The sequence below is a fragment of the Cataglyphis hispanica genome, chromosome 8, assembly GCF_021464435.1.
Source record: "Cataglyphis hispanica isolate Lineage 1 chromosome 8, ULB_Chis1_1.0, whole genome shotgun sequence".
Classification (NCBI taxonomy): Eukaryota; Metazoa; Arthropoda; class Insecta; order Hymenoptera; family Formicidae; genus Cataglyphis; species Cataglyphis hispanica.
Window position 1 is genome coordinate 4,401,821 of NC_065961.1, and position 21,678 is coordinate 4,423,498.

At 30.6% G+C, this 21,678-nt stretch overlaps 7 protein-coding genes across 17 annotated transcripts; 4 read left to right on the forward strand and 3 right to left on the reverse strand.

Moving 5' to 3' along the window:
* Positions 1-143: 143 nt before the first annotated feature.
* LOC126851657 (putative tricarboxylate transport protein, mitochondrial) lies at positions 144-3,444 on the reverse strand. 2 transcript variants are annotated; one of them, XM_050595829.1, is made up of 4 exons: positions 3,163-3,444; positions 2,148-2,582; positions 1,327-1,547; positions 144-1,120 (listed from the first exon to the last, which is right to left on the reverse strand). In XM_050595829.1, the coding sequence occupies exons 1-4, from the start codon at positions 3,299-3,301 to the stop codon at positions 938-940; spliced, it is 978 nt and encodes a 325-aa protein (XP_050451786.1). In that variant the 5' UTR covers positions 3,302-3,444; the 3' UTR covers positions 144-937. The 2 variants fall into 2 exon arrangements, with proteins under 2 accessions (XP_050451786.1, XP_050451787.1); XM_050595830.1 differs by lacking the exon at positions 3,163-3,444 and adding an exon at positions 2,945-3,020.
* Positions 3,445-4,599: 1,155 nt separating this feature from the next.
* LOC126851663 (SWI/SNF-related matrix-associated actin-dependent regulator of chromatin subfamily B member 1) lies at positions 4,600-7,035 on the reverse strand. 5 transcript variants are annotated; one of them, XM_050595838.1, is made up of 6 exons: positions 6,895-7,035; positions 6,042-6,511; positions 5,822-5,958; positions 5,446-5,761; positions 5,092-5,268; positions 4,600-5,012 (listed from the first exon to the last, which is right to left on the reverse strand). In XM_050595838.1, exons 2-6 carry the CDS (start codon positions 6,491-6,493, stop codon positions 4,973-4,975), a joined length of 1,122 nt encoding a protein of 373 aa, XP_050451795.1. In that variant the 5' UTR covers positions 6,494-6,511; positions 6,895-7,035; the 3' UTR covers positions 4,600-4,972. The 5 variants fall into 5 exon arrangements, with proteins under 5 accessions (XP_050451795.1, XP_050451798.1, XP_050451797.1 ...); XM_050595841.1 differs by having other exon boundaries at positions 5,446-5,758; positions 5,831-5,958; positions 6,871-7,016; XM_050595840.1 differs by having other exon boundaries at positions 5,831-5,958; positions 6,871-7,016.
* Positions 7,036-7,338: 303 nt separating this feature from the next.
* LOC126851717 (AP-1 complex subunit beta-1) lies at positions 7,339-14,539 on the forward strand. Of its 4 annotated transcripts, none has more exons than XM_050595962.1 (12): positions 7,339-7,539; positions 8,322-8,434; positions 8,863-9,033; positions 10,435-10,461; positions 10,563-10,808; positions 11,025-11,285; positions 11,524-11,946; positions 12,085-12,772; positions 12,943-13,204; positions 13,296-13,647; positions 13,761-13,952; positions 14,228-14,539. In XM_050595962.1, exons 2-12 carry the CDS (start codon positions 8,327-8,329, stop codon positions 14,300-14,302), a joined length of 2,805 nt encoding a protein of 934 aa, XP_050451919.1. In that variant the 5' UTR covers positions 7,339-7,539; positions 8,322-8,326; the 3' UTR covers positions 14,303-14,539. The 4 variants fall into 4 exon arrangements, with proteins under 4 accessions (XP_050451919.1, XP_050451917.1, XP_050451918.1 ...); XM_050595960.1 differs by lacking the exon at positions 7,339-7,539 and adding an exon at positions 7,579-7,604; XM_050595963.1 differs by lacking the exon at positions 7,339-7,539 and adding an exon at positions 7,800-7,819.
* A 424-nt stretch (positions 14,540-14,963) lies between these two features.
* LOC126851719 (40S ribosomal protein S27) lies at positions 14,964-15,868 on the reverse strand. Its single transcript, XM_050595968.1, has 2 exons — positions 15,725-15,868; positions 14,964-15,282 (listed from the first exon to the last, which is right to left on the reverse strand). The coding sequence occupies exon 2, from the start codon at positions 15,279-15,281 to the stop codon at positions 15,024-15,026; it is 258 nt and encodes an 85-aa protein (XP_050451925.1). The 5' UTR covers position 15,282; positions 15,725-15,868; the 3' UTR covers positions 14,964-15,023.
* A 230-nt stretch (positions 15,869-16,098) lies between these two features.
* On the forward strand, positions 16,099-17,186 carry LOC126851718 (low molecular weight phosphotyrosine protein phosphatase-like). Of its 2 annotated transcripts, none has more exons than XM_050595964.1 (4): positions 16,099-16,394; positions 16,489-16,679; positions 16,779-16,940; positions 17,018-17,186. In XM_050595964.1, the coding sequence occupies exons 1-4, from the start codon at positions 16,358-16,360 to the stop codon at positions 17,099-17,101; spliced, it is 474 nt and encodes a 157-aa protein (XP_050451921.1). In that variant the 5' UTR covers positions 16,099-16,357; the 3' UTR covers positions 17,102-17,186. The 2 variants fall into 2 exon arrangements, with proteins under 2 accessions (XP_050451921.1, XP_050451922.1); XM_050595965.1 differs by having other exon boundaries at positions 16,100-16,288.
* A 383-nt stretch (positions 17,187-17,569) lies between these two features.
* Positions 17,570-19,656, forward strand: LOC126851674 (low molecular weight phosphotyrosine protein phosphatase-like). Of its 2 annotated transcripts, none has more exons than XM_050595863.1 (5): positions 17,570-17,807; positions 18,294-18,484; positions 18,549-18,710; positions 18,853-18,930; positions 19,568-19,656. In XM_050595863.1, the coding sequence occupies exons 1-5, from the start codon at positions 17,774-17,776 to the stop codon at positions 19,604-19,606; spliced, it is 504 nt and encodes a 167-aa protein (XP_050451820.1). In that variant the 5' UTR covers positions 17,570-17,773; the 3' UTR covers positions 19,607-19,656. The 2 variants fall into 2 exon arrangements, with proteins under 2 accessions (XP_050451820.1, XP_050451821.1); XM_050595864.1 differs by lacking the exon at positions 19,568-19,656 and adding an exon at positions 19,097-19,237.
* Positions 19,618-21,319, forward strand: LOC126851673 (THAP domain-containing protein 1-like). The gene is made up of 5 exons (XM_050595862.1): positions 19,618-19,766; positions 20,233-20,427; positions 20,529-20,588; positions 20,657-20,836; positions 20,911-21,319. The coding sequence occupies exons 1-5, from the start codon at positions 19,702-19,704 to the stop codon at positions 21,191-21,193; spliced, it is 783 nt and encodes a 260-aa protein (XP_050451819.1). The 5' UTR covers positions 19,618-19,701; the 3' UTR covers positions 21,194-21,319.
* The last annotated feature ends 359 nt before the right edge of the window (positions 21,320-21,678 follow it).

Consider the following 21,678-nt stretch of genomic DNA (forward strand, 5'->3'; position numbering starts at 1 on the left):
AACAAAATTCTATTTTAAAATATTAGTTTAATATTTATTATTTTTTTATGCAAAGTAAATATCATATATTTATATGTTACTTATATATTCTAGTTATCAGAGAAAAAATATTATATATATGTCAAGAAATGACTACATAGCAATAAGATAAACTTTTTTTTATTAATATACATTGTCTTATCTTTACCTCTGCAACATTGGTATGATTCTCTTAGATGTGAGAAATTATACAAAATTAAATTCGTTGAGGTGATTTTCCCCCGCTCGATCATTAAGTATGCTATTTCTCTTTATAAAATTGTACATAAATATATTTTGTTATTACCATTGTATATATATAAATGCATATATATATCTATGTATTGGCGTACAGATATATTATATATAGACTATTTCCATACATGTCAGGAATTTATGAAAATGTTATTCTCATACTTATAACTCAGAACGAATGTGATTCCAGGAATGTATGTCGTTGCAGAATAATGTTATTACAATATTCTATAACTAAATAAAGTAATATGTATGAATAATACACTAATTCAACAAAACACGAAGCTTTCACAATTAAAATAATAATTTTTGTGCACTGCACATTATATATAAATGCTAGAGCCGGAGGTAGTAACATCACATCATTGTGCAAAATTACTCTTTATGCCATAAAAATCGTTTCAAAATCGATGAAATAGAATGCATTTGCAATATTTACATTTTTCTAATTTTTGACACAAACACTCCCATTAAAAAGCTTTTATCGCGCGCATATATATATATATATATATCTCTTAAATAAGAATATAAATAAACTCTGACAAAACAAAAAAAAATATATATATATGTCATACAAATATGCTTATAAAAAGTATGTCAATGTGAAAGCAATATTTGTAAAATTTGAAAGAATGTATAATGTGTATATACAAATGCGACAGACCTAAGGCCATACTTTGTTGAAAAGTTCCATGAAGGAATCATATATCATGAATGTTATAGCAACGTCTAGACATACTCTGCCCAGTCGTGGAATGGTTCCTTTATAAAATGCTGTTGGACCCTCCTTCTTCCACACTTGAATCACGCAATCCATAGTATTCTTGTACTTTGCAGCTTCCAATCCCTAAGCACAAAGATAAATTGCAAGTTTAGAATTTGACAAATAATTTGACAGAGATAAAATCAAATAATAAACAAAGATATATATATATATATATTAATTTTAAAGAAATTAATAACATATGTATATATATATATATATATATATATATATATATATATATATAATTTTTAATATAAATATAAAAACACAATATATGCATATTATACCTGCATCCTAGTTTTTACAACATCAATAGGTGTATTTCCAAAAACAGATGCTGCACCAGCAACTGCGCCAAATGCACCAACGACTACTTTAGGAACACTTTTGGTAGTGTCACCTCCTCTGTACCAATCTTTTAATGTTTCCATCACAAAGAAACGAATAGCTTGATTGGATCCTTGCTTTAAGATTGTAGGTACTACTCCTTGATACACTCCTTTAAAACCTATATACAATAAAAATAGCTCATGTATTACTGTTAACATATTTCCTATAATTAAATATAATTGTATTTCTAATATATTATTTATATATAATGAATTTTTAACAAACTTTTTTTTTAATTACAATTATGTATCCATTATTTAATATGGAAATATATATATATAAAAAGTTGAGTATTTTACAATATACTGTGATAAACCAACTATGTAAGCATATGTTGTAATTTGACCCAATTAAATATAATTATGTAACTCCTGAGTGGACTGAAGGTTAAACTGTATAAAGACACTTGCTGAAATAATTCTATAATATTTCTCTGTGTGTATATATTGTAAGTAAATTGTAATTTAAGTATATTACAATTTATTTAAATAAAAGAATATAGATTAATAAAAAATTAAAATAAAATGTTTAACAAAAGAATTCACACAAAAGATTCAAGCAAATTTTGATTTCGTTTAAAAATATATTTAATATAATTATATATATATATATATATATATATATATATATATATATATATATATATATGTCATATATATTTTCCTTAAAATTTGAAGAATTAAATTACTTTTATCTTCTCTCAAATTAATTTCTCTACCTTGTTCCTTTATAATCAAGCGCACTCCATGGAAAAATCCCTTGAATCTTGGATTTGCCGAACGTTGATCGTTGATAAATTTCACTTTAATTGTCTCCATCGGAGTGACTGCCAAAATAGCTTCGCATACTCCGGCGCAAAGACCCGCCAAGAGTCTTCTTTGCGGATTGAGTTTTCCATCTGCATCCACTAATTGGTCCTTCGCTGTCTCAAAAGCACCAAATCGCACCGCCGACTTTGGTATAGAACCATAGAGTAGGACGGATAAGCCTCTATATAGGCCGAAAAATCCACGAGTTTTAATAGTCTTGGTTATGCAGTCGATTATTCCTGTATACTCTCTGCCAGCACCGGCTTTTCCATCCAGTTGCAGCTGTGTCTTTACATATTCCGTTGGATATGTGATGCAAATTTCTATGCCTCCAGTAATACCACCTAAAAATATACCAATTGTATATTTTCTCAAGTATAATACTTGTAATTTTAGAAACACATAGTATATGTGTATTAAGTCGTTATAAAAAAAATCTTTTGTCGAGAAAAGACTGACTGCAAGAGTAATTTAAAAAATGTCATTAAAAAATAATAGAAGAGCAAAATTATTTGCAATCAATATGCAAAAAAAAATAAGAGAAAGGAATTATAATTATAATAAATAGAATTATAATTATAATAAATATAAATAATAGAATTATAATTGGAAATTATTTGCGTAAATTTGAAAGTCATGGTGCAAAGGAGCGAATGTATTTCGAAGCTATGTCTTTGTCACGTTTCAAGACTTAAAAAATATTTACAAGGTGAATACGTATGTGCATAAATACATATGCAATTTCGCATAATCGCACGATCTCTCATACCATCGTACGATTTGCCAGATTGCCTTGCTCCAAAAAAAGGTTTCCTCCGCGAACGATCTCCTGACAGGTGTCAAAGGTCGAAGGGGCGGAAGGAAGGGGGAAAAAACATGGGCGTTCGCCGAGAGAAAGAGGGAGAAAGAACGAAAGTAACATACCGGCTATGACCCCCTTGAGGCCCAGGCCCGAGGCGGCGGCGGCGGCAACGCCGGTCTCGCTCATCCACGGCCTTCGTGGGAACGGTAGCGTGCCCCGACATGCGGTCGCCAGCGATCGCTGCTGCTTCTTCGAATCCATGATATTCGGTGCGCACCGCAATCTCTAGACGTCCTCGTCAATCGCGCTGCCGCCTACTCCGACAGCTGAACGCAGCGTGATTGACACTCATACACGAGACGTTCCGATGAGCCGTAACACACCCGGTTTCCCCTCCAGATTCTTCCCCTTCCGCAACATGAACGACGACGCGAATGTCGTGATCTATCGTGTTATTGCTTTATCTTGCGACCTGCATTTTTGCCTCGTTTTTTATATATATGTAACAACAAACGAGAGACAGGGAGGGAATCTGTTTGAATTAATTGCGCTTGTTTGTATTTTTTCTCTCTTTAAGATAAATTAAATACTTTTAAAGAAGAAAGCGAGAAAAAACAGATGTTTGAATAGACAGACCTGTAGTGTGTCAGTATTTTTTACAGGCATTCGACTGCTTCTGTTAAATACAATTATTTCAAAACGATTTGTTCGATGTGTAGAAAAAGAGAGACATCAAGACATTAAATTATATTCAAAAATTAATTAGCGAAAAGTGAGCGAATTGAAAGATAATTATATTTCGGTTAAGGGTACCAATCAGGCCTATTGCGGTCCTGTCATCGCCTGTCCATAGTCCAGTGCAGTCCAGTATGAACTAAATATAAAGATTTGCTTCTCTCTCTCTCTCTCTATCGTCATGAAATCGATTCTATTTTTATCGGAATTCTTTGGAAGGTAAAACATATATGTTTACATTTAATATGAATAAAAATTAATAAATATTATGAAGAATGGAGTAATTTACATATTTGTAAAATAAATCGTATAAATTTATCAATTCAAAGGCAATTATCTGTTGCATAAATATTTTTTTTCTCTTTTCGCATTTAATCGGCATGATGTTGAAACACATGATTAATGAGATGCCGAAACTTTAGATAATATTCACATCGACATATGCTTCAGAGTGGTAGTTTATCATGAATGAGTATAAAATCATGTGATCTGTTATTTCGTATGATTATGGCTGATTAAAATAAAACAACAGTCATAATTATAATAAATTTTCTTATATAAAGCATAACAAATATTTTAGATATGCAGCATCCGAAACTTGTCAATTATATAATTTTTTATATGAAAAGAGTAATTTTAAATCATTATATTCTCTCCTTACTATCAAAGTTAATTACTATAAAAAGTTGTAGTGTGTATCAGTATACAGTTATCAGAGATCATGATACTATAAAAAGTGTTATATAATACATGTCAATAACATTGTAAATTATACTATATATGATAGATATGTCGGATAGAATAACTTATACCTAACACACAATAAACAAGAAATCAGATTTTTTTATACAAATAAATATACATGAAAAATAGACTCCAAAATTAATTTAAAAAATTTAGAGAGATAGCCTATTAGATTTACATTTTATATAAAGGGTAAATTCCATGAGCAGCATACATACATAAACACCATTGATTATACTGTTGTATTTCTGCAACTGTGCATCCATTATTCTTTCAAATAATTGTTTCTATATTATATATATTTTATATTCTATGATGCAAATGGTGTTGAAATAAAAATTATATTGTTACTCTTATTCTAACACTATAAATATCAAGAGATATATACTAGAAATTGAAATAGTATTCATTAAAAAATGTGGATTGTATTGGGATTCTTTTTCTAAATGTGGCTTACCAGCCAGGTGTCGTGTTTGCTAAACGTCGCATACGCCTGAAAGAGAGAATAAGCGAATGATATGCCTACATTTATCATAAAGTAAAATTAAGCTTACAATTAAGTTAATTCTTACCGAGTATTTCGATCCTGATCGCGTATCTTCTTCTCCATCTCCGCATCCGTTAAAGTTTCCAGGAATGGTGCCCATTGATCGGCCTCTGACGGAGGTCTAAAAGGGACTTCCACGGTTGGAAGTGGCGCTTCGGAAAATGCGTATGTTCTCTGATGCCACGACAACTGCCCGCGTACACTGTAAACATAAATCATGAGAAAAATATTCGAAATAATTAAAATATTTTTTTCCCGTTGATTCCTTCAATACATTAAATATTATTAGATTAGATAATAGAAAATTGAGTATGTATAGTGATATCATTCTAAGATAAATACAATTCTGCAGTTGTAAAGAAAAGATTTATTATTCTACCTGTAAGCAATGGCAGTGACAAATTCTCCGCCAAGACCGAGTTCCGCGCAAAGTTTCATCGCAAATTTCTCCGGATTGTTCTCTTTCTCAGACATATCCCATTCTACTTGATCTACTAAAGATGTATTGCCTACATGTATGTTTAACTTGATTATTACTCGCTGATCGCATTGATCTTCTAGAATTGTCTCCTGTGGGAATGCTTCTATTTGTTGCCTTATTGCTTGCGCAATTGCAGGAACAAACGTTAATGGATTTAAGTCTAAATCATCACATAGTACTTCGGCGAACTGTTCGGGTGTTATAAGACTTTCTACTGAAACAAAAAATCTATTTTATCAGAGTTCTTTTTGTTATTGAATCTACAGATACATACCATACATACCATTTTTATTCCAAGTGAAAGTATCCCTTAATTTTTGACCTTCAATTTCCATATCTAAACGGATCGGAACAAGCATTTCCTGTTGTGCTGCATTTTCCAAGTTTGCTGATGGATCTGTATCATCGAAACTATATCAAAAATAAAATGTGAAAATTATAATTGCTGCGTATAATACAGAATTCCATATTTACTTTATTATAGAATTTCTTACCATAATGGAAATGTTCTAACTTTTTTATTGTGCACTCTGTTACGATTTATTGGCGTGGCTTGAGGAACTGCATCCAGGTGTGAACTGTTTGGCAAACTGGGTACCCATGCCATCGACTTTTTGGATTTACCTTCTCTAGGTGCAGGTGGCTCAGTTGAATGCACAGACACAGCTTTGTACTTATCATCATTGCCTTCTATAATATCCTCTACCTCGCTAGCTCTCAATAGCGAGACGCTAGATGCCAGAACATGTTGGCTTAATCCAAGCTCCACTAATTTCTTACGTTCGTCATTGGTTATGGATCTTCTAAACATGCCAGGATATCGTTTATACAAAGATCCGCGAAAAAGACGCAGGTAATTGCCGACTTCCGATCCGATACAATAGTATTCTCCATTTTCTTCTACTTGGAAACTTATGGGTTTGTCTCCATAGGTACGTAACGCCATTTTGATAGTTTAGTTTTGCTGTAATTTTAACAAAATAAATCAAGTGTTTCGCAATGAAACAAAATGAAACAATTATTTTAAGAACGTAAAACATGCGATAAGATATAAAAATTTTAATGTATTTGACATATTGAATAATTACTGAGTTTGTAAAATAATTAAATTAATGAAGTGTATCCAATTAATTTATTGTATTTATTAATATTTTTTCTTTTTTTTTAAATTACAGGTATATGTAAAGAGTTGACGAAAATTAATACATCTTTATTAAATATTTATCTCAGCAGATAGAAAATTGATAATGTTGACTGTGTTACTGTTTTGAAGGAAATATTTTTGAGAGCGATTTTAAAACTTGTAGACATATTTAAACTCACATGGAAGAAAGATAATTCACACACCTATTCACGTTTACGAATATTCATAAATATTTTCTGTCACGTATTTGTTTATATTTTTTGATATATATTTAGGCTAGAAGCATTTCGTTATCGAAAATCAAGATCGTATTGTTTTTTCTTTTTTTTTTGGCATAGACAAACGAATCTACAAAGAAAGGATGATTATATTAAGATGTATTACCATAGGATACGTTCAAAAATTTTATCGTAGAGTAATATTTGATTGACCAATCAAGACAAAGAATCGTTGATCTTTTTTGTCCTGATTGGTCGATTAAACGTTACTTTATTCTACAGGATTCCACAACTTGAAAATCTTTAGAAATAGCAGATCTAATGTCAAGTACACACGCTTCACGAAATAAGAAATAACCAATCGGAGCCAATTTACTTATCGATAATTCCGCGTCCCTTTGCCATCTGTCTTCTACGTGTGCGTAAAGCCTGCGTTCTCCGATAGCGTGCGGCGAAGTGTCATACGGGGTGTCATCATATACGGTGTCGCCTACAATCTTTATCAGAATACGAACTTTTTCTGGGTGGGTGGCGTTTCGATTCCGTTCTCGCGGCTGTCTGTCGGACAATTTACGATTTATTACAATTGTTTCGATCGCCCCTTCTCCGCCCCGTCTATAAAATAGACAGGTAATTAATGAGCGAACAGTTGCCGCGGCTCGCTCCGCTCCAGATGCAACCGTTCGAGATACTCCGTAATGTTTTACGCTTTTACCTCATTCCGTTGGCGTTAAACGCCAGGTTTCCCTATTCGCCTCCCCGTACTCACCTCCGAGACGTCTGCCGTATTATTTTCAAGACGAGCTCTACATTTAATGTATAGCTTGACACAACTTAATCGGCGAGGGAGTTAGCATTATGAGACCATAGATTCGCGGGACATTGATCCATGTTATATAGGGTTGACAGGGTGAGATTTTGGAGCTTTACCTTGTTCAATCGGTGTCAGTTTAAATCGTAAAAGAAGCTGTATAGCAAAATCTTACTTAATTTAACTGCAGACATCTCGGAATTATCACTCTTGCTCCCCTCCCCTCTCATCAGCATCTCCCTCAGCTGATAGGAATTTTGACATATCCATTACATTTCACACATTTGCTCTGCATTGATTCTATAATTAAATACTTTAATAGTTCCATTGTAGTTAATTTTAGTAAAATTTTACTTGAGTAAAATTTACATAAATTACTGATTTTCATTATTTTTTATTTTAAATAAGTTTATATATTATTATGTTTGCCTATGTAATTATTGAGACTTTAGCATTTTTATAAAGAAGTTTAAAGAATATTAAATTGAAGAAAGTAGATAAAAATAAAATTCTTTGATATTCTACATATTTAATATGTAACATTTTATTCGTGGACTGTAAATTTAAATAATTTATGTGTTTTATTACATGTTTACTGTAGACAAGATGACCGATTCAAAGTATTTTACCACTACAAAGAAGGGGGAGATATTTGAGCTCAAGTCAGAACTTAATAATGAGAAAAAAGAAAAGAAGAAGGAAGCTGTAAAGAAGGTAAAAATAAAAATCCACTATATATTGTTTTAAATTTCCTTTAAGAAAAAAATGTTTTAAAGGCTTTTATTTTTATATACAAAGAGAGAGAAACGTATTATTTATGTTGCATCTCTAAAATTAAAAAAAAAATAATACATTACCATAGACTAACAAGATATATATTTTATGATTGCATTGCTCTACTTACTATGAATTATCTAATTAATATAAAAAATAAATTATATATTAATAACAAATTATATATAAGATAGTAGCAATTACATAAAGTAACATTGTAGAGTAAGAATAATTAATTTTAAAGATGATTAAAATAATAGATCAAAATATCTATATCTATAAAAAATATTACATATTATATATTATCACTTATGTTGCAATAACATTTATTATTTAATAACACAAATTGTCATTAATTATCTATCCAGGTTATTGCTTCTATGACAGTCGGGAAAGACGTGTCCGCGTTATTTCCCGACGTGGTAAACTGCATGCAGACTGACAATTTGGAACTGAAAAAACTGGTGTATCTGTATCTGATGAACTACGCCAAGAGTCAACCAGACATGGCTATTATGGCAGTCAACACGTTCGTCAAGGTAACGTAGCTTAGAAACTAGTAAACTCAATTCGTGATCACAATTTTATTATATAACGCACCTTTACCCTTTATATTACATATTTCTTAATGACACTTGGATAACGTTCAGAGTCTGTCTGTAAAGAGAGGCAAGCTGAAAAAATTGTTCATTCTCGTGTATCCCTGATGACACTAAAACTCTCTCTCTCTCTTTCGGTACTGTCTCTTTACCGAATATTACCCTCGCTGTAATTGTTTTACAGCGTGCCTCACACTGTATACAGACTGTGCTTTGCAAATTACAGTTTGCACAGGGCTGTCTGCGTTACGGGACGGAATGTAACTTTTTCGTTTATTGACTGAACTGTTTATTTTTCAAAGGGCACAGAGGGAAAGGGAAGGGGAGATGAGCTCTGGACTTTGGTTGCTCCAATATTTTATACTTTAATAATAATTTATTATTTCCTGAATGAACAAATTATATAATGATGTAATGTGTGGAAATATTTCCTTCTTTAAATAACATTGTTTTGTATTCAAAACCAAATTCCAGAATGTACTCCATTAGTATTATATTAATATATATATTTACATGTGATTGATTAGTAATTAAATAAAAATTGATAGAAAAGTTTATAAAATCTCATACATAAATTACTTTCCTCACGCTAATGCACTAATACATATAATCTTATTTTATGGAATATTGAGCATGTATAACTTTCTTTGATTTACGAAAAATCACATAAATTTCAATTTTTACTCGAAACGCTTGAAGCAAATTGTATATTTTTCCGCATTGCCATATATTTATGACATAAATATATTTTAAATCGAATTTTTTAAATTATGCAGATACCGTCTCGAAGAATGATAGATTCGAACGTTAATCTCTTACTCGCAAATTTCTAATGTGCAGCAGCATGAAGAATGTGATTCCTTAAATGTTATTTCATTTATATATATTTATACATAATTGCAATTGGTGCTTGTATAAAGATCATATTTACTAATTGCACGCACAATTTGTATTATTCTCAAAATTTCAGTGTATCTAATGAATGTAATTCGTGTTATAAATATAATATTTTATAATACAAATAATATAAATATTTTGTAAATATGCTCTTTTCTATGTTAGATAATATATATATATTGCCTTGTTTAAGTTTATCTTTATTTGCATGGTGCTGATATTGGTGTAACATTCGTAATTTAATTTAACTTTCATAAAGCCAAAGCAATTGTATAAAAGAAAAAAAAGAATTTACAATATAAGCAATACCTCGTGCTCTTTAAAAAATGAACCAGTTTTTGATCATATACTACTTTATAAATGACTGATAAGTATAGTATTTAACACTTAATGAAAAATGGTGACGGTGACCAATTTGACCTTTTTCGTTCTGACACGCAAAAGGAGCTAGCGACATCTCCGATGACAAAGGTACAAATGCTATTTTCTACTTTGTTAAAATTCATGGGTTGAGATAGATAGCCACTACTGTGACTAGACTTGAATCCCTGGCTTGCCCGATTTTTGCGTAGGATTGCGAGGACCCAAATCCGCTGATTCGCGCGCTAGCAGTTCGCACGATGGGATGCATACGCGTCGACAAGATAACCGAATATTTGTGCGAGCCGTTGCGCAAGTGCCTGAAGGACGAGGATCCGTATGTACGCAAGACCGCAGCCGTGTGCGTCGCCAAACTTTATGACATTAACGCGGCCTTGGTCGAGGATCAGGGATTTCTGGATCAATTGAAGGATCTTCTGTCCGACAGCAATCCAATGGTACGTTAGCTTTTCACTCTGTCAGAGATTGGCAGATCTTAAATACAATAGCAACATTCTCTGACTTTACTATACATCTGCAAATATTTCATAAAATATATTATTAGAAAAATTGGTAAAAGAAAAATTTTTAAACGGGATGGATTAAAATTATCTGAATTGCTTAAAAAATTACAAGACTGAATAGTGAGATAATACAGAGACGATTATTGCTAGGTTGTTGCAAACGCAGTAGCTGCATTGTCTGAGATCAACGAGGCCAGTCCGAGCGGTCAACCGTTGGTGGAGATGAATGCACAGACCATAAATAAACTATTAACAGCGCTCAATGAGTGTACAGAATGGGGCCAAGTTTTCATCCTGGATTCATTGGCGAATTATTCGCCCAAGGACGATCGCGAAGCGCAAAGCATCTGCGAACGGATCACTCCACGTCTAGCGCATGCTAATGCTGCAGTCGTGCTGTCTGCTGTCAAGGTAAACACAGTATGAATAAATTACAGGTCCAAAAGAAGAGAAAAACTTGATAAATCAGATTTTATATAATTTATCGCATTACATTATCTGTAGAATCTAAGAAAAAAAATAGATGTCTCAATTTTTATCTCTTTGGTTCTTTAAAATAATTTTCAAGTATCTATAGCTCCTTTTTTTTTTGACAGTATATATTAATTATATTAATTATATATTAATTGAGTTTGCTTTGATATACCAGGTATTAATGAAACTGATGGAAATGTTGCAATCCGAATCGGATTTTGTCGGCACACTTACGAAGAAATTAGCACCTCCTCTCGTCACATTATTGAGTTCCGAGCCAGAAGTTCAATATGTCGCATTAAGAAACATCAATCTCATCGTGCAGAAGCGACCTGATATTCTGAAACATGAAATGAAAGTATTCTTTGTCAAATATAATGATCCAATATATGTAAAACTGGAAAAACTGGATATTATGATTCGTTTAGCGTCACAGGCTAATATCGCGCAAGTTTTATCGGAGCTGAAAGAATACGCCACCGAGGTTGATGTGGATTTTGTAAGAAAAGCTGTGAGGGCTATCGGTCGTTGCGCCATAAAAGTCGAACCATCCGCAGAACGTTGCGTCTCCACATTGCTGGACCTGATTCAAACCAAGGTAATTAAATAAAAGATGTTCTGAAGCAGAGAGAATGATCAAACTTAGAAGAATTCTTTTGATAATCTTAATATACTGCCAATTTTTTAAAATTATTTACATTCACAACCTTTGTTTTAATTCTTCAATTTTTTTCAGGTGAACTATGTTGTTCAAGAAGCGATTGTAGTCATAAAAGATATCTTCCGTAAATATCCTAATAAGTATGAGAGCATAATTTCGACTCTGTGCGAGAATCTAGACACACTTGATGAGCCAGAGGCGCGTGCTTCCATGATTTGGATTATTGGAGAATACGCGGAACGTATCGATAATGCAGACGAATTGTTAGAGAGCTTCCTGGAAGGATTCCACGATGAGAACACACAGGTGCAACTTCAATTGCTCACAGCAATCGTGAAACTGTTTCTCAAGAGACCGACAGATACGCAAGAGTTGGTTCAGCAAGTGCTGAGTCTGGCAACACAAGATTCTGATAATCCTGATCTGCGAGACCGCGGTTTTATTTACTGGCGGCTGCTTAGCACCGATCCGGCGGCGGCTAAGGAAGTGGTGCTCGCGGAGAAACCTTTGATTTCGGAAGAAACAGATCTGCTAGAGCCGACGCTGTTGGACGAATTGATTTGTCACATCTCGAGTTTGGCATCCGTGTATCACAAGCCTCCCACAGCATTTGTCGAGGGCAGAGCCGCGGGCGCTAGAAAATCCTTGCCTGCTAGAAGCAATTCGAACGAAGAGTCTGCCCGCACAACAAATGCACAGCCTCACGCGCAGGTTATACCCGCTCAAGATTCTCTGATAGGCGACCTCCTTAGCATGGATATCGGTAGGTGAATCTTAAATTTGATAATTGAAAAATTAAAATAAATAATAGCAGAAAAATTTAATATTGTATGTATATATAAAAATATCCTATTGTCTAAATTCAATTAATATTATTTGTTATTTCATACGTCTATTTACATAATAATGTTCATTGCTTATTCTCTATTTCAGGTGGACCAGCAATAGTCACACCGACGCCTGCGCCACAATCGGCGGGACTAGGACTAGATCTTCTAGGCGGCGGTTTGGACGGGATTCTAAGCAATACCGAAAGCACAAGCGCAGCGCCAGTCGTTTCCCAAAGTACAACCGGTTTGCTCGGCGATATATTCGGCTTCAGCCAAGGCCCCACATCTTATATACCTCCTAAAGTTAACTGGCTGCCGGCCGAAAAAGGCAAGGGCTTCGACATTTGGGGCACATTTACGAGAAAGTAATACATAATTAATACATAATATACCAATTAATGTATTACGTTTTCGATATGCTAATAATTATATCGTAAAATGTCATCGATATGGTAGGAACGGACAGATTAGCATGGATATGACTTTCACGAATAAGGCGATGCAACCTATGGGAGGATTCGCGATACAGCTCAACAAAAACAGCTTTGGACTAACGCCGGCAGCTCCGTTGCAAGTACCGGCTCCCTTAAATCCTGGCGCAAGTATAGAAACAAGCGTTATATTGTCTACCGCGGGTGCAGTACAACGGATGGAGCCCTTAAACAATCTTCAAGTCGCTATCAAAAACAATATCGATGTTTTCTACTTCGCGTGTCTCGTCCCGATGAATGTATACTTCGCAGAGGATGGCCAATTGGACAAGAGAGTATTTCTTTCAACTTGGAAAGATATACCTGCACAAAATGAGGTATTAATATATCATCAATTTTCATTTCTACATGCGAAAATAATATACTGTAAGGTTTACAAATGTTGATAATTAACAAAAATTTTTAAGAAATAATATATATTTGCTAATAGGTACAATATACGCTAAATGGAGTAATGTTGACTGCGGATCAAGTTGTACAAAAAATGCAACAGAACAATGTCTTCACAATTGCTAAGAGAAACGTAGAGGGTCAAGATATGCTTTATCAGTCTCTCAAGTTGACAAACAATGTTTGGGTGTTGAATGAATTGAAGATTCAGCCAGGCAACCCTGATGTTACAGTATGTTTAATACAGAATTTTTCCATTTTAATTTTTTTAACAATTATTGTCAAGAAATGTTAATGGTTATTTAAAGAAATTTAATCAGATCATAATTATTTGATTCCAAGAGACATATTCTATCATCAGTGTAACTTTGTTCTAGATAGAATATAATTTTTTAAACAGCCATTAGTTTAGCAAATAATTACAAGGAAAAATTATTATATTTACTTTATAGTTTCTCAAAAATTTTGCAGTTTTTTTTTAAATTCATCTTTTTTCTTTAATTGCAGTTATCTCTGAAATCTCGATCAGTGGAAGTCGCTCCTGGAGTATTTCAAGCATACAACGCAATCTTACATTCTTAAGTTTTTTTTTTTATTACATCAATTAGGATATTGCCGTAAAATATGAACTATAAACAATATAGCACGCAAGCATGCGCAGCAGCCTATATTTATAGAAGCTATCTGTTTCCGCATATCGTGCATGAGATTTGAGTATCTTGAAATACAGTACCATAGAAATCTCTCACTGTTACATATTGTCGAATTTATTATAAAAATGATCCCTAACATGTATGGAAATAAAAATTTATGATTATATTTATGTCCTTATTTATGCAGTTTGTTTTGTAAATTACAGATATATTATTTATATTAAATATAAACATATATTCACATGTATAGAATAAAATAAAATAAAATTTAGAAATCAATGCAAAAACTATAGAACAATGTTTGAAGCAGTGATGAAATGTTTTGTAAAAAATCATTTTTTTTTTCAATATTTTATAGTGAAACTAATCAAAATTAATTCAAATATAGTTTTGCAATTTTATTTCATGTTCAATTTTATTAATAGTAGAAAATTTTTTGCAAGATAATTGCAATTGATTTATTATTTATAAACTAACAATAAATGAAGATCTGATTTCAAATTTCTGAAAAATGTCTAGTGCAAATCTTTCACATTCAATACATATCCTATCTAATACATAAATAAAACATGTTCAATAACAAAAAAATGTTATAATGTAATGGTATTTATTTATCGAATATAAAGAGACACATTACAGCATGTACACGGTTAACACTGAACTTTTCTTCTAAAAGAGCATCCTTCCGTTAGTCTTGCTTTGCCACCTGTCGGTGTGCAAAGTATCGTACGACATCCGTCACATTCTACTGGCCTCTGAGCATGGGAAAATATAGTTTTAATAGCATAACAGCCAGGGCATTTGACATCCATAAAATAACTGTTTGGCTTCTGCACAAGCCTCTTTAGCTTGTGTTTCCTTTTCTCCTCAATGGGACTGGGATGTAAAAAATCTCTGGCCAATGGCATTCTGTAAAACAGAAAATTGGTTGTTAGAAAATTTCTCGCACAAGTACACTCATAAGTCATTCTGTCAGACAGAAAGCATATCATTTTACATGTTTTGTAAGTTCTCTTGAAAGCAAGCAAAGATATACATATACATAACATTGTGCAACCTTGTCTAATAGTAGTGACATTAGGACCATGTGAGAAAACAAACACTTCAAATGATGTAAATTCGATTCATTAATCGCTTTAATGTTGATATAGATACAATGAATTGAAAGCGTGAACTGATCTTCTCATTAATGTATAATAATATTTTTCTGATATATGTGGTAATGGGCGACACGGCGATCGAAATGCCGCTACGATATGTATATTAAATAACTTATTCCCAGACTGATCGAGTTCATTGTATTACAAATAAATGAGATCCTCGTATATAGCGAATAAAACAATATACGTACTTGCGTGATGCGCTGCGTATTTTGCCTTAATTTCAATAATTACAATCGTAACCACGTGTTTAGTACAACGTTATGCACTGGAAAGGAACATCATCAGATTCGACGCGAAACATTTTAATCCCTAATACTCGTCGTCAGTATTACCAACTGTTTTCTGCCAACGACCCTTGAACATCTAGTACCAACTAGATTATGTATAGAGTTAAATGTCAAAATCTCTTTGACGTATATAGATAGCGTTTGATTGACCAATCAGAAGAGAGAAATTTTTATTTTTTTGTTTTGATTAGTCAATCAAACGCAACTTTACTCCAAGGAGTAAATTTTGGAATGCAACTGAAAATGCCATTTCCATTTAAAGCCTATCAAACTACGCATTGAAAATTGGACATCAAAGATTAGAATTTAACTAATCAGAACAAAAGAATTAAAATTTCTTTGTTCTGATTGATCAAATTTCAATCATCAACGATTAGTCTAATCTGTGATTCAATTGGGTGACAAAGTGTAATTTTGTCTTCTTTCTAGGAAGCAGCCTTAATTTTATCGTCTTGTTTGTGAAATGTATAAAATATTTTTTAAATAATTTTTATTTATATAAAGAAGTGTGTAAATATATTTTATATATATAAGATGTCGCAGAAGAAAAGAGTACTTATGATTTGTTTAGGTAAAAAAAAATTGAATGTATATAATGGAAAGAAAAAAGATTTATGTAGTTATATGACGTTTATAAATATTTACTTGTATATTTCATATTGTAGGCAATATTTGTCGTTCCCCAATAGCAGAAGCTGTCTTTGAAAATGAAATGAACAAGAGAGGTTTGAAAAATCAATGGGAAGTAGAAAGCGCTGCTCTTATAGGATATCATACAGGTAAAGTGCCAGATTATAGAGCTTTGAGTACGCTAAAAGAAAATGGGATCACTAATTATTCTCACAGAGCACGCCAAGTAAGACTATAGCTAAAATTAAATGTTTAAATTATAATATACAACTTTTATTTTATTGTAATTCATATAAATAATATCTTGAATTTTTCTTATATATAGATTAATAAAGATGATTTTAATAAATTTGATTGGATATTTGGCATGGATAATGATAACATTCAAGATATAAATGCTCTAAAGCCAAAGGAATGTCGAGCAAAAGTGGAGCTTCTAGGAAGTTATGATCCAAACAGAGAAGTCATAATACGAGATCCATATTATGTATGTCATCTTTCAACATTTATAAAATCAGAAAACAAAATGGAACTATTAAATTATTTTTATGATTTTTTTTGCAGGATATTGATAGCGCAGGATTTCAAAAAGCCTATGAGCAATGTCTGAGAAGTGTAACAGCATTTTTAAACAAATATACAAATTAATGCAAAGAATAATCTAAATATTAATTTAAAAAACAATTTTAGGAAAATATGTTGTAATATAAATTAATAAAATTTTATTACCAAATTTTTCTTCATTTGTGACTATTATTTGAAATATTGAGAACAATTTTTTTTTAGTTCTGGAATTAAAAACAGCAACAATGCATTAAATTGAAATTTAAAAAATATACTATTTATATGTATGTGCAGTTTAATGAAGTCATATTTTTGTGAAAAATTACATCTGACACAATCATACAATTGAAAGAATAGATCTTCAATGTCTTAAAGTCTAAAAAAGTGGAGCTTTAAAGATGGCTAAGTGTGTAAACTAATTTTGCTGTCTTTAATTACAAATAATTACTTATAAATATATATTCTACTGAAAATACAGTAATGATGTATATTAGTTGCTTTCTATTTATATCAAAACTCATAAATCTTATTCGTAACAGTCCTACACCTAATTCAGTCTACAGTTCTTTTTGATGCATGGCAAGTGAGACAATTGAGTAACTCATTTGAGTGAAAATGGAAAGCAATTATATTGTATATATGCACTATCTTCATGAGAGAGTTGCATTTTAAGAAAATTGAATAGTACATAGTTCTAATTTTTTGAACACCCTAATAGACAATAACTTGTAATTAAGTGAAAGGAACTAAGAAAAGATGCAAAAGAAGAGAGTTCTTATGGTTTGTTTAGGTACTTTAATTTGATTATTGATCAAGTAATTTTTTGAACTGTTTTCTATTGTTTAAAATAAAAAAAAATAGATGATATCATTTCAACTTTCTTTTTCTTACACAGAGAATAGCTAATGAATTCAAATTACTCTTATATAACATAATATAATATAAAGTAATTTTTTTCTAATTATTTTGTAAAACAAAACTATTTCACTTGAGGTTATAAGTTTCGTAACTATTTTTAAACATTACGTAATTAAACGAATATGTATATTATACACTAAAATAAAATATATTTATGCCTAATATATAATAATAATGCATTAATTTTTTGCGCGTTTCGCAAAAAATATATTTTTAAACATATTTATTAAAAATATATTTAAAACGTGAATAAACATATTTAAACATAGTTTAAAAATATATTTTTAAACATATTTTTTAAAGACGATAAATAATTAAATTAGAATTGATCTCGCATGATTTTTTTCACTATTTCTAGGAAATAGTTGCCGCTCCCCTATGGCAGAGGCAGTATTTCAGGATCAAGTGCGAAAAATGGGTCTATCTGATTTTTGGGAAGCGGAAAGTGCCGCTATTCTGAAATATCACGTAGGCAATGCTCCCGAACCTAGAGCGATGACTACTCTTCGAAAAGAGGGAATCACAAATTACTCTCATGTCGCGAGACAAGTGAGTCGTCGCGGTATTTTTTTTATATGAAATTTATTTTGCCGAACAAAAATGATGTTTTTAGATCACAATAAACGATTTTTACAAATTTGATTGGATATTTGGAATGGACGAGTATATTATTCATAAGCTGTATGAAATGCGACCGGAAAATAATCAAGCGACAATTGAACTACTTGGGAAATATGATCCGGCTGGAATAGTTGTCATAAGAGACCCCTTATTTGTATGTATTGCATAAAAGAGTAATGCCATAAAAAAAAAAAAAATATAAATATACAAATTTTCTATGTTTGAAAAGTCAAACAGTCTTTATTGTATTTTTCTAATATAAAATTCTAATATCAATAGATCTTTTTTATTGACAGGATGTTGGGAGTGCTGGATTTGAAAAAGCGTTTCAACAAGCTTTAAGGAGCGTGCGTTCATTTTTGGCAATTAACATGGTATTTTATCAGATTCTTTTAATATTATTTAATATAGAATAATTTAAAAAATATATCTTCTTTACATAGCTCTGTAAAATTTTATAATTTATATTAAAATTTTTCTTTTTGTGGATAGACTCTGATATATATTTTCACGATTAATTAAAACATGTTTTACTTACAGGACAATATAAACAAGAAATAAAAGATATTAAAAGTTTTATGGAAATACTAAAATATATATTTTTAGAAAAAAATAAAAAATAATTTTAATATTTTTATATTTGTTTTTATAGTATCTCCGAGCAGATTATTATTTGTATATTATATCCTTTCCTCCCTTTTCTTCCTTTATAAGACGAAAACTATATAATATATAAATCTCAAATAATTAATAATATGAGAATACAATAATATAATAATAATAAATATTATATATATATATATATATATATATATATATATATATATATATATAATTTATAAAAGAAGCCGTGAGAGAAGACAATGAAAATAAATTAAAATAAAACTTTTAATTTTTTCTTTCTTTTTGGATATTTATTTTTAATAGAGCAACTAAATAAGATTATTATTCGACAATGTCTGATTGATCTTTTGTTTTCGTTATTAATAGAATTTTTATTTCTTTCATAAGAAGCGAGAACCAATGATTAGTGATATTATAAGAGAATAAATAAAGCAACGTGCACACTGACACATATTACATAGGCAACTAAAACGCTAAATACATAAAAGAAACAGAGTAGAATTGTATTTATTTTGTGAATTATGGTACGCTCGTGCTGTATTTGTCAAAAAGAGTACGGTATGGAAGAAAATGTGACTTTTCATAGGTAAATAGTTAATATATATTTTGCATTATATATTGCATGAACTTCACAAATGAAAAAATATTTCGGATACATCTATACCTGAGATCTTCAAGTAAATTCTTTCGACGCGTTTTTTGTATGTAAAAAAATATTTAAAAAGTAGAAATTGTCGCTTTTTTTTATAAAAAAAATAAGATATTAAAATGTCATACTTTGAAGGTTAGAAGAGTGAATGCCATGCTTGAAAAATTGCTAAATCATTTAAAACTATAATAAAATATGTCAATCTTTTTTTGCAATAGTACGATATATTTTATATATTTATATATACTTTATATTTTAAATCACAATTCAATGTTTATATTCTATATTCATTATAAAATTCTTTATGCAGTCAGTATTACAGATTAAAACTGATTATTCAATTAATTCATTGATCAAATTATTAATATTAATTTAATAAAAATTATCCCAATTCTTGTTCTAGAATACCTACAAAACAAGATTTAAGATTAAAATGGTTTACTGCTATAGGAAAAGAAGTATCTAAATATGCTTCTGTATGTGATAAACATTTTGACAATGATGGTATTATTTATACCAGTATGATAAAAGGAACTGTACGAAGACGTTTGTGTTCAGAAGCTGTTCCCACTTTGCATCTTAAGAGAGAATTGTTAAAGTAAATTATAAATATTTATTTAAACAAAGTAATGTTAAATTGAATTATATATATTTATTGTCATAAATGTCCAAAAAATTAAATTATCCCATAATTTTTAGATGTGATAGTACTATTATCGAAAACAAAAATCTAAACTCTCAATACCTGACTCAATATGAGTAAGTTCCATTCGGTTTTACTATAATTTAAACATATATATATAAGGATCATTAAGGACCTTTTTCAGTAAAACAAACATAGATAGTATAACAGTAAGACAAGTATGTATGGATAAAAAGGATCATAAGCAAAAATCCATTAATCCTGAGGGTCATAAGCAAAATTCCATTAACTCTAATGATGATCCAATATGTGAAATTTCTGAAATTGAAAAATTATCTGAAAAAATTAATATAGCTAAAAAAAGGTAAGGCTGTAAGCAAAAAAATATATCATATTTAAGTTATTTTTTTTATTAATTATTATTAATTTTATTACTAGAAATATCGAAACTGAAGAAGAGAACAATAAAAAACGCTGTCATGTTCCGAGATATGCTGGAGATTTTTGTCGTGAGGATTTTGCATCTGATCGTAATTGGCAAATATTTTGCAAATATTATAAAGAAACATCACGAAAGTTAAAAGTCCTTCAAGAAACAGTTAGACGTAGGACTAAAAAAATAGAAACTTTAAGAGATTTAGTAAACAATTTGAAAGATAACAAACTGATTTCTGATGAAATTGCTACTATTATACTTACTGCAAGTAAAAATTTGAAGTAATATGAGTACACAAAAATATTTTCCAAAAAAATATAATTGGGAAGTTTAGGTGAATCATTCAATTAACTTAAAAAAAAACTTTCTACAAGATTTTGGAAATCTTAATTATATATATTTGTATATATTTTTATAGAAGAAAATAAAGTAATATTGTATATATATTAGATATTCAAATCTTAATTGTCATATATATGTACATAAAGTACAAATTTATAAATTAATTTTAATTTTAAATATAATAAAAAAAATTGAATTTATTCAAAAATATTTGTAGAAGTAATTTTAATTCTGGCATTATTATGCAAGTATTAAAATCTATTAAAAGTATAATAGATGAATGCGATAAAAATGGTAAAATTTTATAGTTTGGAATACAAACAGATGAAATGACTAAAAATATATGTATGAATGGGTTGATCGGAAACGGCTTGAATTATGGCTTCATGGACATTGGGATGTATATTATTTATTATCAATTTTTAGAA